The sequence below is a fragment of the Astyanax mexicanus genome, chromosome 6 (genome assembly GCF_023375975.1).
Source record: "Astyanax mexicanus isolate ESR-SI-001 chromosome 6, AstMex3_surface, whole genome shotgun sequence".
Taxonomy (NCBI): domain Eukaryota; kingdom Metazoa; phylum Chordata; class Actinopteri; order Characiformes; family Acestrorhamphidae; genus Astyanax; species Astyanax mexicanus.
In genome coordinates this window covers 35991951-36007905 of record NC_064413.1, presented here as the reverse complement: position 1 = coordinate 36007905, position 15955 = coordinate 35991951, and the positions used below count along the sequence as shown (strand labels likewise).

The 15955-nt window shown below is 38.7% G+C and overlaps 1 protein-coding gene across 5 annotated transcripts in view; it reads left to right on the top strand.

The window, feature by feature from the left end:
• The window catches only part of pde1ca (phosphodiesterase 1C, calmodulin-dependent a), a 137445-nt gene that overhangs the window by 43975 nt on the left and 77515 nt on the right, over window positions 1–15955 (top strand). The window contains exons 1-2 of one of the 5 annotated variants that reach the window (XM_049480128.1): window positions 3642–4096; window positions 11393–11419. The exons of the other annotated variants lie outside the window; for them this stretch is intronic. Coding sequence (XP_049336085.1) covers window positions 3966–4096; window positions 11393–11419 — 158 coding nt within the window. The 5' untranslated portion in view covers window positions 3642–3965. Of the gene's footprint in view, window positions 1–3641; window positions 4097–11392; window positions 11420–15955 lie in introns of those variants that run through there. 5 annotated transcript variants of the gene reach the window in all.

Below are 15955 nucleotides of genomic sequence, written 5' to 3'. Positions count from 1 at the left end.
TTTGCAGTAACTGATTTTTAATTTAACATCATGTTCATGTTTTATCAGTTTGAATGTTTTAGTGTTTTTGAGATCAGATGTTGAATCAGATTAGATCAGGTAGTGGTGGGTAACTTTAGTTATACTCAGATTTACTACAGTGATGTAAGTTTATTGTTAACACTTTGTTAATCATAGGATTTTCTAATTTTAGAAAATGGGCTATGGTTTATTAAAGGTTGAACGTATGATGTTGAAACAATGTTGCTATATCAATGTTTTCAAAATCAACAGTTGATTCAACTTTGATTCAACCATAACATCTACATTGATCAACATTGATTCAACGTTTATTCAACTTTAAAATGCCAGCTGGGAAAAGACATTTTTCACATACATGTTACACGACACATGAGGCTGTGTAGTTCTGCTAAAGAGCAAAGAAGGATAATGCATAGATGTTGTGAGATTTGTTTTTGTTATTTATTTATTTATGTAACATTTCATAACCGAATCAGATAAATGAGAATGTTTATTTTAAAAAAGACAATCTATAAAACACAGTTCAGTCCTTAAGTAGGGGGGTCTAGTGGTTTGCTTGTGGTGCTGACGTAAATTTTCAGCTTTTTGTTCCCTCAGTATTTTAAATTCTAAGGAAAAAAATAAATGCTGAAAATTTACGTCCGTGCCTCTGCCCAGGTTTGAGTTTGCGGGCCATTGGGTTCTTAGCGATTAGGTCAGGTTATCAATGACAGGGTCGCGGTGTTGCTACTTGGGTTCTGCCACCTGCCACTGTTGAGCGCTTGCCCAAGTCGCTTGACCCTCACTGATCCTCACTGAACATCATTTTGGGTGTGCTCCCTGCATGGATGGGTTAAAGTGGTGTTAAAGAATGGTGAATATGGTCCTCTTGTCTTGCAAAGTAAATGAAAAGGTCTACAAATGGAACTTGAAACAAGGTCAAAACACGACGAGACAAAGACGATACAAACACTTTGTTTGCAACTATAAAAATGATGACAATACTTCAAAAAAAGAGGCCAGAAACAGCCGTTAAATGTACAGGTACACAGGTGAATAGATCAGTATTCTGGTCATGAAGATCTGAACTGTGTGTGATGATTTTTTGGGTGAGTAGAGATTTCAGCTGGGGCATTCGTATTTATTTATTTATTTATATTCTTATTTTATTCATTTATAGTAATTTGATTAAAGATAAGTTTATGTCTTATGACTTCTCTATGTAGATCATGTTTATGTAAGCAAGTCATGGAACCTTTTTTTTTTGCAAGTGAAGTCACAAAGCATCTTTACAGAATTTCAGAAGTAAGACAAAGATCAACAACACATAAAACTTTAATTCCCTGGTGAGCAGTCGAAAGTAAACAGTGGAAAGGAAAAACTCCTTCAGTGCTAAAGAATGAAACCTTGGTTCCTCTCCCTCTCTACTCAAGAAGGTATTGGTTAAATAGGGTTTTTACTGTCAGAAGGGGTTTTTGTTAGCTTTTTTTCAGCAAACATACAGTTTTGTTGGTTTTTGGGATCTTACCTTGATCTAACCTTCCACAGTTCCCCTTAACCCTCTGTAGTCTGAGAGCTGTCAGCCAGTGCTGAGGTTAGTGAAGAGTATCTACTCCAAAAGGTTAAACTGCCACAACTGAATGATTGCGACGGTTGAGGCAATTTGGAAGCAATTTGACTGATTTCTGTAGGCATTCATTATCTTCATTTTCAGATCATGGGGCAGCTGCTTAGAGGAACACATGGTGGTTGAGTGTTGAGAGCACTGTGGGGTTTTTAATTTTTTTTTTTTGTTGGAATTGTGAGGTCCAAACTGCGACGTATGCAATGTTTACATGTGCTATAGTATAGTAATTGTATATGTTATATGCTTAATATATTCTATATACAGGGGTTGGACAATGAAACTGAAACACCTGTCCATTTAGAGTGGGAGGTTTCATGGCTAAATTGGAGCAGTCTGGTTGCCAATCTTCATTAATTGCACATTGCACCAGTAAGAGCAGAGTGTGAAGGTTTAATTAGCAGGGTAAGAGCACAGCTTTGCTCAAAATATTGCAATGCACACAACATTATGGGAGACATACCAGAGTTCAAAAGAGGACAAATTGTTGGTGCACGTCTTGCTGGAGCATCTGTGACCAAGACAGCAAGTCTTTGTGATGTATCAAGAGCCACGGTATCCTGGGTAATGTCAGCATACCACCAAGAAGGAAGAACCACATCCAACAGGATTAACTGTGGACACTGTAAGAGGAAGCTGTCTGAAAGGGATGTTCGGGTGCTAACCCGGATTGTATAAAAAAAACATAAAACCACAGCTGCCCAAATCACAGCAGAATTCAATGTGCACCTCAACTCTCCTGTTTTCCACCAGAACTGTCCATCACCACAATAAATTATTGTGGTCTAAAACCAGGTGTTTCAGTTTCCTTGTCCAACCCCTGTATGTACTGATATGCCAGAAATCATGGGATAGCAGTATATAAATTAATCGTATAAATGTTACCTAAGTGGATGGCTTAAAAATGGCCACACCTATATATGTTGTAAGGTTTTATCTTGTGAGTGAGATGTTAAATGTCTACCGGGAATTCACCATAGAAAGTATTACCGCCCACATTGAACAGTGCAGTGGGTAATAATGATTGTGACCGGTGTCGTCTGGCTAGAAAATGTCAATGAGAACAGGCAAGTGACAAGTGATGTGGCAGAAATCACATTCACATGGGACATGCCAAAAGTCATGGGAGGTTTTTTTTTGTAATGGTGTTTGCATAGTTTATTGTGGAAGAACAGCTTTGTGATGTTTTGTTGAGTATTTAAAGAGGAAGTTGTCTATTGTTCATTTTCATTATACATTAATGAACAGTGGAGTATGTGTTATTGGCTTCAGCAAGGTGGAAATCATTCAAGCTAAAACACACACATAGCCACAACCACACAAACACACACACACACACAACCAACCACACACACACACACACACACATCCACACATGCACGTACGCACACAGATGCTGCTGATCGCACACCACAACAGAGCGTCAGTGGGCTGCAAATTGTCTCTTTCTTCCTCGTTCCGACACACACATAGACAAAAACACACAACCACACACACACACACTGCCACTGAGTGCCGCCTGCTCTCAAACACTCATGCTCTTGGACACAGTTATACACATAGAGAACTCTCTCTCTCTCCTGCTCTGTATCTCTCGCTCTGTATCCCTCTCCCTCTCTCTCTCTCTCTCTCTCTCTCTCTCTCTCTCTCTCTCTCTCTCTCTCTCTCTCTCCCTCTCTCTCTCTCTCTCTCTCAGCCCATCAAAAAGCATCTATTCTGTAGGCTTACTGTGTATTGATTGTGTCCCTCCTCTGTGTGTGTATGGCAGTGACTAGCTGTGGTGGAGAGCAGCGGTGGTGGCTCTTTGATGCGTGGATCAGCAGCAGTCCCCTAATCCTCTCCATCACCACCACCACTACCCCCCCTTACTCTCTCTCTCTTTCTCTCTCTTTCTCTCTCTTCCCTTCTCTTCTTCCTGCCTCATATTCATGCTTACGTGTGTGTGGTGTGTGTGTAGTGTGTGGCCCCCCTGCAGCCCTTCCCCTCTCTCTCTCCCTCTCTCTCTCTCTCTCTCTCTCACTGCACACCTGACCACAGAGCTGGTGACACACAGGCACTCCCTCAGTGCGAGGGGGCTAGCCTAGTGAGCTTCACACTCTCAGAGGTTGAGAGAGAGAGAGAGAGAGAGAGAGAGAGAGAGAGAGAGAGAGAGAGAGAGAGAGAGAGAGCGTGAGAGACACAGACAGAGGGAGAGGGAGAGGGGGATGAGGGACAGGCTCCAGCTGTCACACTGATACACTCCGGGCTCACTCGGGGGGCTGTAGCCCACGCGCTGCTCCACAACTTCACGCACAGCACACCACCACTTCTGCTGCAGCTGGCCACCGGATAATCCACGTTCATGTCGTTTTGCCTGGTCGACTTTTTTGACATGGAATCACCCACCAAGGAGATCGAGGATTTCGAGAACAACTCTCTGAAGTATCTGCAGCCAGAGCAGATTGAGAAGATCTGGCTGAGACTGCGGGGACTGTGAGTAGAGTTTTTTTTTTCTTACTCTCTCTTACACTTTTCTCTTTCTGAATGAGTGTGCGAGTAAGAATGAGTGTGTGTGTGTGTGTGCGTGCATCTTTGTTTTTGTGTTTTTGCAGGACATAAATCTGACTTTAAAGCAAAAAAAAAAATTTGAAAAACTTCAAAAAGTGTGTTTATAAAAAATACTACATATTGGAATGTTAACAAAAGCATTATTTTTGTTTTTCTTGAGGTTAAGATGAGGATCAGATTTAGGCTTATAAAATTCTTATTAAGTTTGTATTAAAGGTCAAGATCAATATTTTTGACAATGTGACAAAACACATGTTTTCTATTCATTTCAAGAATGTACTATTGCAACTAAAATAAAAGTTGCAAAATAGTTTTAAAGATTGAGCAGAAACAACAAAAATCTTTACACATTTCTAATTTTAAAACTTAGAGAGACTCTGATTTTGTATAAAATAATGTCAGTGTCACAAAATAAGAAATGTGACATAAAAATAATAAACAAAACTACCACAAAACTAAAGAGCAGAAGATTTGGTGTATGCATATAAATGAAAAACATAAACAATTGTACACAATTATTCACAGTAAATAGCACAACATAAATAAATATATATATAAATATATTGACTGCTTTCAATAAAGAATGCTACTATTATCACAGTATAGATTTTCTTTATCGTTTCAAAATGGTATGCAACACTGTCACTGTCCCGGTTATTCAAATCATTGAATCAAAAATTGAATGAAAATGAATAAACCAATAGAAATGCTCAAAATACCTTTCTACATTCCGACTTATCTTTCTAAACTGACTTGAAAACGAACAAGATTGACAGTTTGGAGAAGGTTTTTGCGGGGCACCAAAAAAATATATAGGCCTATGTCTTGACACTGTATGAAAAACATACATGTCTGTGTGTGTGTGTGTGTGCGTGTGTGTGTGTCTTGACTTTGCCCTTTTGTGTCATGTGTGTAGAATTGCATCATAGTAACTGTATGCCATAAATACAGTTCAAGGAAATTTCTGGAGCCTCTTGTGCTTCACATACGTAATATTTAATTTGATTTGTTAGCGATGGCAGATGTTTTCTTTCTCAGTCTCAGGGTGTTCTGGGAGGTCAGCTTTAGGGCAAACATCCTCTCTCAGAATGAACATGCAGAGGACTTACTGAGCAGGGTTCCAATGAAAGCAAACAGATGGATAAACAGAGGGTAAACAGCAACAAAATAAACACTTTTCTGGAGACACATTGAAGTGGATATTCAGAATGTAAATTAAATTATATGAAACCTGAGATTTAAACTATATGGGTCTGTATCCCAGACGGGGGTTAAGTCTAGTTGTAGTTTATATTTTTCTTTCAAAATCTGAAAAAAAAATCTCCATTCATAATGCTGTGTAGTCTAAAACTAGGCTTAATCCCTGTCTGGGAAAGTGTCCCTATGTGCTCAATGTTGCATTACTGACTTGAGCTGAACAGAGCTTGTCTTGATTGATATCAGCCTGATTGATCTATTCTTAAGTCATTAATCTTCTGACCCACAAATCCAGGTCTATAACATACTGCCCAGATATATTTGCCCTCAGATTATGCAGCTTTACTCTTATCAGATCTTCATGTAATAGAAATGACATATTATTACAGCACACTATACATGTTTTTGTTTTTAATAAAGTTAATAATTGAATACCCACTGAAATAGCGGAGCAAAGGTGTCTATAGGATTACTGCTAAGAGAAGAAAGTCTGGATCGTCTTATCATATGATCAGGAGGTAAAGTTCAGGTACTAATCAGGGTAATGTAGCAGAAGAGAGCAAACAGCATGCAGAGAGACGTCGCACGGCTTGGGTACACTGACTCCAAACTCTCGTAAAGCTCGTGATTTGGCACTTTCTGCTAAATTGGACTTGTGAAAAGGATGTGAGGGACATCAGCAATACACCTACTCACTTTTCTAAACGACAAGAAAAAACAAAAAGTCAAATATGACCAAAAACATAAACTTAATTTTTATATTTAAACTGCTGCAGTGACTTACATTCAGATTTCACATTTCCTAAAAAAAGCTACTATATATGTTATATAAAGTCAGATATATGTATATATGTCTTTTCACATTTTAACACTTTAAGTAGAAATATCTGTTATTCATTATGCTCCAATCTATCCAGGTGTAGGGCTGCACAATATATATATATATTTTTCAGAATTGTCATCACAATGAGGGCATGTGCAATAGTCACATCACATCAGAGGTGTCAACAAACCATACACTGTCATATAAGGAAAATTCAAAGCATCTCAGTACAGCCTCGTTTGTATAATTAATTCATATGTCGTATGTCATGTTACGAGTACTGGCATTAGCTATTTCTATATATCAAAACATTGCTTTATAAATGCATTATTAATGCAATATTCAATAGCTTATTAACATGTTTTAAAGCTCCTGTGTAGACACTCTTCAAACAAAGGGTTGCCAAATAAATTAAAAGTTACAACTTTTGTAGTTTGATACAAAAGGACAGGTTTTGCACTGTTATAATTTTCCCTAAAATATCTTCCATATGCAGATTATAACTGGCCAATAAGGCGGCACAATATATCTGTTCAGCGTCACCCTTGCTATATGCACATGCACAATAGTTACATCAGAGGATGTTCAATTTTACATAAAGCAAATTAAACTGTCCATATTGACTTGATTAATACTTAATGACACATATCTGTTGTTCTTATTTTTATGGCATATCAGCCAGAGGCAGATTATATTTGTCTAATAACATTCATTTTACCTCAATTGTTGATACACGTGATCCTTGTTATTAAATGTTAATATTAGGTATATTATTGGTATTCTTTCTTTATTCTTGCAATAAAAAATAAAAAAACTATTGCAATTATTATTATTTTTTTTTGCAATATAGTTCAGCCCTATTTAAGTGTAGTAACTTACTAATAATGCAATAATGCATCCGTATTTTTCTTCTTTGTTCGTTTTTGTGTCTGTGGGTGTTTGTGTTTTTGGTGGAGGGTACACTGTGCTGCATTGTGTGCATGCGTTTGCGCTTCTGTGTCGTGACAGATTCAGCACTGATCCCAATTTGATCCCGTTTTTCACCACGGTATTCCAGGCTTGCCCTCTGGAAGCCAGTCCCCCCCTGTTATAACTAAAGATATCCCCCCCTATCAGATATACAGTGCACAACAACCTGGCATGCCCTGGCAGTTAACTAACTCTCCAGTAGCAACGGGGCGAGTGCGCAGGTGCTTCGGGCGGCTACCATTTGACGCAATCTCAGGATCCATCAACGCTGTCGTGGAGCCAGGCTGACGTTGATGGAGCGGTAAAATGTAACCCATCATCCGTGCCTCACCAAATTGCTTTTCTGTCCTTGCATTCGTTGAGGCCTGCCACGGGATAGCGGAGCGGAGAGTGTGAGGAAGGCGAAGTCATGTTCTGCCCGGGTTTATTTCCCTTTCCCAGCTCTTTTATTGGGCTTATTGGGCTTTTATGGTGCCTCTGGTGCGGCTGGGGGGAAATGGGCCTGCTGTTGACACTCAGGGTCGCAGCGCGAGACACATGGCCGTAAATGTTTAAGTATGATGAGAGAGGTGATGAGAGGGGAAGATGAGCAGGGCTGTGATTGCACATTCAAGTTCAGTTTAGAGGCTGAGAGGTTTGTGTGCATGTGTGTGTGTGTGTGTGTGTGTGTGTGTTTGCCTTGTGTATGATAGAGATTAGAAGAGATTTGAAGATCAAGTGGTGGAGACGGGAAGACTACTGGCCCTCATAGTGTGGTGTAGTGTAGATAATGATGATGATCACAAGTATGATGATATGCATACATTAAAATGTACTGTATCCCACTTCTGGAGTGTTTAACACAGCACAAAAGCACACAGCACAAAAGTACAGGCTGCAAAGAGGCTTTACAACTTGTACAGGAGATTTCATAACCGTACATCATAGTGTCACAGTGTCTCTAGTGTACTATAGAGAAGTACATTAAACCATCTGTATCATGTAGCAATATCACACAAGTTATAAAGTGTTTCAAAAAGAGAGAGTGAGGGAGAGAGAGAGAGAGAGAGAGAGTGGTATGCATGTCAACAATGGACATAGTAAACTTAATCAGCATTTTGAACTGGAGATTTCCATGTTCTCTATCTCTATATGAAACTATATAGAGGCACAGTGCTCTATGTTTGTTGTTGGATGCACTGCCATAGATTCAGACTCTGTGATTTAACTTATTTGTTGTCTTTGTTGAAACAAAATAACCTAAGAAATCAATCAATCAATAAGTCAGTGTGTTGTGTCTGTGTGTGTGTGTGTTTTTGTTGGTGGTTTGGTGGAGGGTTTGTAGCCCGTGTTATGTGCATGTATTTATAATTCTGTCAATATATACAGTGCACAACAACCAGGCATGCTCTGACATTTGCTCCAGACCAAAGGACCAAAATTAGGTCCAACCAAAAAGGATCAACTGAACCATGGTCAGGGTGAAAACACTTTTTTCAATAGTTTGGAATTTCTGACCAATTACTTGAAGTTAAGGCATGCCCCCATTCAGTCACTGAAGAAGAAGAAAAAGAACCAGTGTTGTGGCAGAATCTGACTGCTCTTCACGTGCACACGCATCAAACAACAGCATGAGTGCAAATGCTTATGCTCCTGACCCCTGTATCTACTCTAACTGTAGATTATTCCTTATTTATAAACAGAAACATGAGAAATCCAAGTGTATAGCATATTCTGCTGCATGGCAACTCACCAAATTGACAACATTCTATAATCTTATAAAGTATAAATATAAAGTTTTTTACTTTGTTCAACATACTGCAGTGTGAAACCAAAACTACGGCACTAAATGTAACGACACAATATAACAAATGCATGATCCTTGGTCCAGACATTTAGTGTGCTTTCACACCTGCCCTTTTAAATTCATTAAAATGTTCATACCTTTCATCATTTTTACCCTTTGTTTGGGGACGTGTAAACACAGTATTCAACCAAGCCAAGCCAGTCTGACAAATAAGGGAAGAGAACTTTCTTACATGGGGAGACAAAACCAATAGAAAAAAAAAAAGTTTACAAACACCAGTTTACAAGCTCCAAGTTTACAAACTTATTAACTGATTCACACCGGAGCAAACAAGCTATGGAAGTGAGAACACCTTAAAAAACACATTTTTTTCAAATTTTTTATCAATATTCTACCCTGAAATTAAAGGGTTAACTTAAGCACTTGCATTAACCGGCCCATCTCACTCCAATCATGTCTCTGACTGTTCTGATGAAACAAAGGCTCTAATCAAACTGTCCCTCATTATGAATTCAAAGCGAATTACAGATAATTTGATGTCCTCTATATGTGATTCACCACCTTTCTGACACGAGAATAATACCAATGAGCTCCGTCAGCGTCAAACGAGGATATATTTATAGCAATGCTTGCATTGCAGGTTGAGTTTGCTTATTTCAATCCATGTCTCAGGTGCAGCCTCAGAATAATCAGAAGACCAAACACTGTCAGAATCTGCGATGTAAAAGTATTTGATGTAATTCTTTAATTCTTGTTTCTCTTATTTAGGCCTGTCACAATAATTAGATTATCGACTTATTGTACAATAAATGGACATGACCTCAATACTATTTGATAATCGTGATATCGTATCTATTGTGTTCATTGGAATGTTTGTTAGCATTTAAAAAATGAACAGTATTTTATCCAGTCATGCAAAGACCAATCAGTGCTTCAATAACTGTGACTCCATACAAACAGTGTGGAGTGCAGTAGGTGAAGAAACAAATATGTATTTTTCACTATTTAACTGTGATTATCGAAAAAATGCTGTTGTATTTAAAAGAGTATAATTGCTTTGTTGTACTATACTATTATCAATTGTCATTGGAATTAAATGGTTTTAAAATGACAGTAATATTGTTTATAAATATAATTTCTGGGCTGATATATCGTCCACAAAAAAAAATTATCGTGACAGGCCTACTCTTATTACACATTCAGTCATTCAGTCAGACAAAGAGAATATATTGAAGATACACACATCATTGCTTTAGAATGACAAACTGGGAACCGTTACTTTTCACACAGCCGAACACACGAGCTGCTTTGTTTTCATCATCTATTCCATTTTCAATAAATAATTAGATCATAGAGAATGTCAAGTACCGCTTATCCATTTTCTTGATGAGTTTGAGATGTTGCAAATCTTCTTGGTCTGAGAAAAGCAAATCAGAATAGTTGTCTTCACTGATAAATGTGCAAAACAACAATAGGACGTAAACACAATCACTTCAAAATAATTGGCGTGTGCCTTTGAACATTTATTTCCATTCCATAATTAAAAGGCGTATTCCATATCATTCAGTCGAGCCGATGCATAAAAAAGTCATTATCATACTAGATAATGCGAGTTGCATTTAGATTAGTGCTGCTTACTCAAACAGGCTGTAATTTGCCTCGTGTTTGCTGTCTCTCATTCCAAGACTGAAGCCGTCTCCAGTTCACTGTATGTCTGCTATACGTCAGTTTGATTGTCAGGGTCAAAAGGTGCTGGTATATAAGCTACATACACAGCAGTGATAAACTGTTCTGAGTGTTCCAGTTTATTCCAGCAGTCTGACCATTTATTTTATGACTGATATTGAGGAATGACACTCTCTTTGGGCACACCATCATATTTAAGAGTTTTAGTGCCATATGGGATGTATCAAATCTAGAGCCTGCTGGGCTTCATGTAAGTAGAAAACGGCAACAGCCACACATTTCCAGATGTTTTTAGAAACAGAGATTCCCTCCCTTTGATTTTAGAGACAAAAATGCTTGTATGAGCATACTAGCCCTGTGTGAAGCGATCGTTTCTCATAAAGAAAGACATCAGCAAACCAGAAAGACAAAATAAATCTCGAATTAAGAACTATTCCCTGGTACTAAACAGTGCACGGAATTATAATAGAGAACATTATTTACATTATATGTAGTACCAGTCAAAAGTTTGTACACACACCTTCTCATTTAATGTTTTTCACCATTTTTATTATTTTCTACATTGTAGAAAGACAGTTTTCAAAATTCTCCATTTTAAAAGGTGTTTTCTAAAACTTTCACCTGTTTAGAAGTCTCATTTTTTATTATTATTTAAAGAGTGTGAAGATGTGACTGAAAAATCTATATGTGTTTATTTTAATGCATCTTTTTTTTATAAAAAACTGTGTTTTCATCCTTGTTTTATGTATTTTTTTTTCAGGAGGAAATATAAGAAGACGTCACAGAGGTAAGATCTGTGCTACACCTGATACAGAGAATTGGGCCTCTCTGTAAGAAATGCTCCCCATCCAAAAGCTTTTATCACAAATATACAAAAACCTAAACAAATAAAACTATAAGATTTTTTTTACATTTGGAATTTCTGGTGTAGATAGAGCATGAGGTCGAATAAGTCTGAAAAACATGATTTTTTTCATCAGTTTTTGTTCCATTTTTAGTTTACTACATAAATTTAACACACAAACGGTCCTTTACACTTTGGCATTTTTTTTGTGATGAATGTACCAATGGAAATTCTCCAAATAGACCTAAAATTACATTTTTACATTGACTTCCACTGAAATTAAGACGGTTTTATCTGTCCGTTAAAGTTGCTGTTTTGGAGATACATGTTTTCAGCGATGATGTCATGAGGTGTATGTAGTGATGCTGATCATGTATATTCTGTGGATGGTGTAACAAGACTGGAGTTTGTTTCCCTGGCTACGGAAGCGGATCATACTATACCGACACTTATTTCACACCAGACTTAGACATGACATAGAGACTGTTTTAGTTTTAGTTTTTTCTGTGATGGGAATACAAGATAAATAAATCTCCTTATTGTCCATGTATTGGTTAAATAAATATGATATAGACTCTTTCTGAACATAGTGTTTTGAATTAGCTGTTACCAGTCTATAATACTACATGTGTTTTTGATTAGGTAGCTAGCTAGCTTATTGTTTTATAATAATAATAATAATAATAATAATAATAATAATAATAATAATAATAATAATAATAATAATAATAATAATAATTGTTTTTCTTTTTTTTTCTTTTCTTTTTTTTCTTTTGTTTGTTGAGATATTCATTAGCTCATATTGTACATTTAGCATGATTACTGAATAAACATAATACTACTGATGTTTGTACTGTTGATGCCTAGAAACCTTTAGAATGCAGCAAATGCTGAAACAGACAGTTTACTGTTTTTACTGCTGTATTTACTGCATCTGCTGTGAAATAGGCTCAGTCTTACTTGGGCTAGACTCCTAATGCTATATCAGCCTACCTGTGTAACATGAATTTGAAAAATGTATGTCACATTGGTTAATATGCTGTAGCTGTAAATAATAGCATTTTACTTTCTATGAGCGTGAACATCTGATCCAATACAACCAATCTGTATTTTCTCAATGGTGATTTATTTATGCTTTTGTTAGACACAGTAAAATGTACCGGCAAATGAAATCATCATGAACATGAATGCAATAAAAAAACTACAAATCTTGGCTTTGCATGAAATAATGCATTATGAAAAGATTAGATTAGCTGCTTTTTTTGTCTTTGGCTTTAGAGGGTGAGTGTATGGGTAAACTGTATATTTGTACAGATGTGTGCATATATTTGTGTGTGTGTGTGTTTGGTAATACAAAGGTATGCAATGCAGACAGGGACACGAGGGACTAATGGGTAGCAGCAGGATTAGTAGCGTAGCTGATACCCCTACTGCGTCATCTCTGACCTTGACGGTGGCCTGTCATTCTTTAAAAAAAAAAGAACGCACACCCTTCCCCCAAAACACACACAGGCACACACACACACACAAACTTCACAGCGAAGTATAAAAAAAGCCAAATCTCTTGCTGACATTACCCAGAAACAAAACAGAGGAAGTGCGTTGACCACAGCTGAATGCTGTCCAGCCAGCAAGCTGACATGCAGACATAAACAGCCAGAAGCAGCCTCTGCCTTCACTGCCCTTCTTCTGAGTGTCATGGTTTACAGGCGTCTGTGTGTGTGTGTGTGTGTGTGTGTTTGTGTGTGTGTGTGTGTGTGTGTGTGTGTGTATATGTGTGTGCATGCACGTTTATCAGGGTTTGATGGGTTGGAAGGACGTGCGAGAGGGCAGTATATATTTGTGTGTGTGTGTGTGTGTGTGTGTGTGTAAAATACAGCTGGTAGGGTCGGGTTGGCTCTTGAAATATACTCTACGCAGCTAAGGAGCAATTGTAGTGTCAGTGTTGGTTTCTTTGGGCTATAAAAACTAATATAGTTGTTAGTCATAACTCTAAAATATAGTAATTCTATGAACCCCTTGACCTCCAAAATTATTAAAGTTCATTATTTAGCTTAATTAGTTTAACGATTTTAATAAATCATGTAGGGGATGTAGTAACGAGTAATGAATAAATCTATTCAACTTTCTCAAAATGTGACCTCCACATATCAAACCAACATATTATCTAAACACATATATATCTTTATATTTTACAGTGGGATTCACATCATGAGGTTATATGTTGAAAAACAAATTATGTTTTTATTCAATATGCTTGGTCTTGTATTTTTCCAATGGTCCCTAAAAAGGGAGATTACTGCTAAAAAGATGTGTGGCAGCATTGTTCCTTAATCTCAAAGCGTTGTTTGACCAAACACCCCCCTCTGCAACTGGATCCTGGACTTTCTGACGGGGAGACCCCAGTCAGTCCGGTTCGGGGGCAGCACCTCCAGCACCATCACACTGAACACGGGGGCCCCCAGGGCAGTGTCCTGAGTCCTCTGCTGTTCACCCTGCTGACTCATGACTGTGCTGCAAAACACAGTTCTAACAGCTTTATCAAGTTCGCCGATGATACAACCGTGCTGGGTCTCATCACCAAAGGCGATGAGTCAGCATACAGAGAGGAGGTGCAGCGGCTGACAGACTGGTGTACAGTCAACAACCTTCACCTGAATGTGGACAAGACAAAGGAAATGGTTGTTGACTTCAGGAGAGCACAACACACCCACTCTCCACTCAACATCGACGGGTCCTCTGTGGAGATTGTTAAGAGCACCAAGTTCCTTGGTGTCCACTTAGCAGATAACCTCACCTGGACCCTGAACACCAGCTCTACAGCCAAGAAAGCCCAGCAGCGTCTCTACTTCCTCCGGAAGCTGAGAAAGGCCCGTCTCCCTCCACCCATCCTCACACTCTTCTATAGAGGGACCATTGAGAGCATCCTGAGCAGCTGCATCACTGCCTGGTTTGGGACCTGCACTGTCTCTGACCGCAAGACCCTCCAGCGTATTGTGAGGACAGCTGAGAGGATCATTGGCGTCTCTCTCCCCTCCATCGCGGACATTTACACCATCCGCAGCATCCGCAAAGCAACCAGCATTGTGAATGACCCCACTCATCCCTCATACGAACTGTTCTCCCTCCTGCCTTCGGGAAGAAGGTACCGCAGCATCCGGTCCAGCACGACCAGATTCTGCAACAGCTTCTACCCCCAAGCCATCAGACTCCTTAACTGCAGAGACTGAACTGATGGTTTTTCTGTACATGCACACACACTCTTACCCCACTTACCCCAGAAAATGGAAAGCACTAAAAACCCTACTACCTCAATGGACTCTATTGCACACTGTGTAATAGAGTAATTACTACCTCACCTGGTCCTTTTTGCACACTGCAAAATTTGCACACTGTCTTGTTATTTATTATTCTTTGTCTGTATGGTGTTGTATTGTCTGTCTGCACTTTTGTACTGTATTGTTCTGTCTACACTGTGTAAAATCAAGCTGTACACAATGTGTGGTTGACTGCTTGTCTGTATGGCCCCTAAACCTGATAAACTAACAATTTGATACAGAGGATTGTGAGTTAAAGTCTTTGGCTTCAACATCCACCTGGGCATCCAGATGGGACCACATTGGAAGTGATGGGGATGATGGAGGAGAAAAAAACAAAAAACATTAGCACCTGCAGGCAGCAAATATAATACGCTACTCACATTATTTTAAAGGCAGGTGGAAGCAGGTGATTGGTTGGGCAATGAAGTGACATAGCATTAGAGTCTCCTGGTAGAACTTTTTTTTAGAGGTTTTCATTTCAGTACAATAAAATTGATGTATAAAAAAGAATGCAATACTTTGCATTAAGGATTATTTTGTATTAGCTATTATAGTTTTACCAATTCCGGTGCTTTGCATAAAGCATAAAACTTGTTCAAAAACAGGGAAGGCTAATGGATGCGAGTGACACATAGCTGCCACAGCTAGAGAATAACGCTAATGATAGATGATGGATCGGGCCGTGATTGGATGATGGCAGATTCATGCATGTGTGCGTGTGTTTGCTCTCAGGAGGTTTGTTTGATTGCATGCAATTATCACCATGAGTCAACTTTGCTTGGGTTTTTGTCATGATCACACTCTCACGACCCGCCCCTGCTGTTTCCATACCGAGACCCAAGGGAAGGGCCAGCTCAACTTCTCCTTTCCTCTCCTCCTGATTCACATTCTCAGACACTCACAGAGAACTTTTCCTCCCAGCTAATAGTGATGACCAGTCTTCAGATCCAGGCTAAATTACACTAATGCAGTTACAATGGAGCGAATAAGATGTTCCATAGACTGCAGCCGTGATCCACTGTATGATGACTCACGCAGGTGGATGACTATCACATTTTGGTTCAGGTTCATCTGTAATCAGTGTGCTGTGAGGAGGTGAGGATGCGGAGCGATGGGGAGATAGAGAAAGAAAGAGATGAATAAGATAGAGAGTTCTATT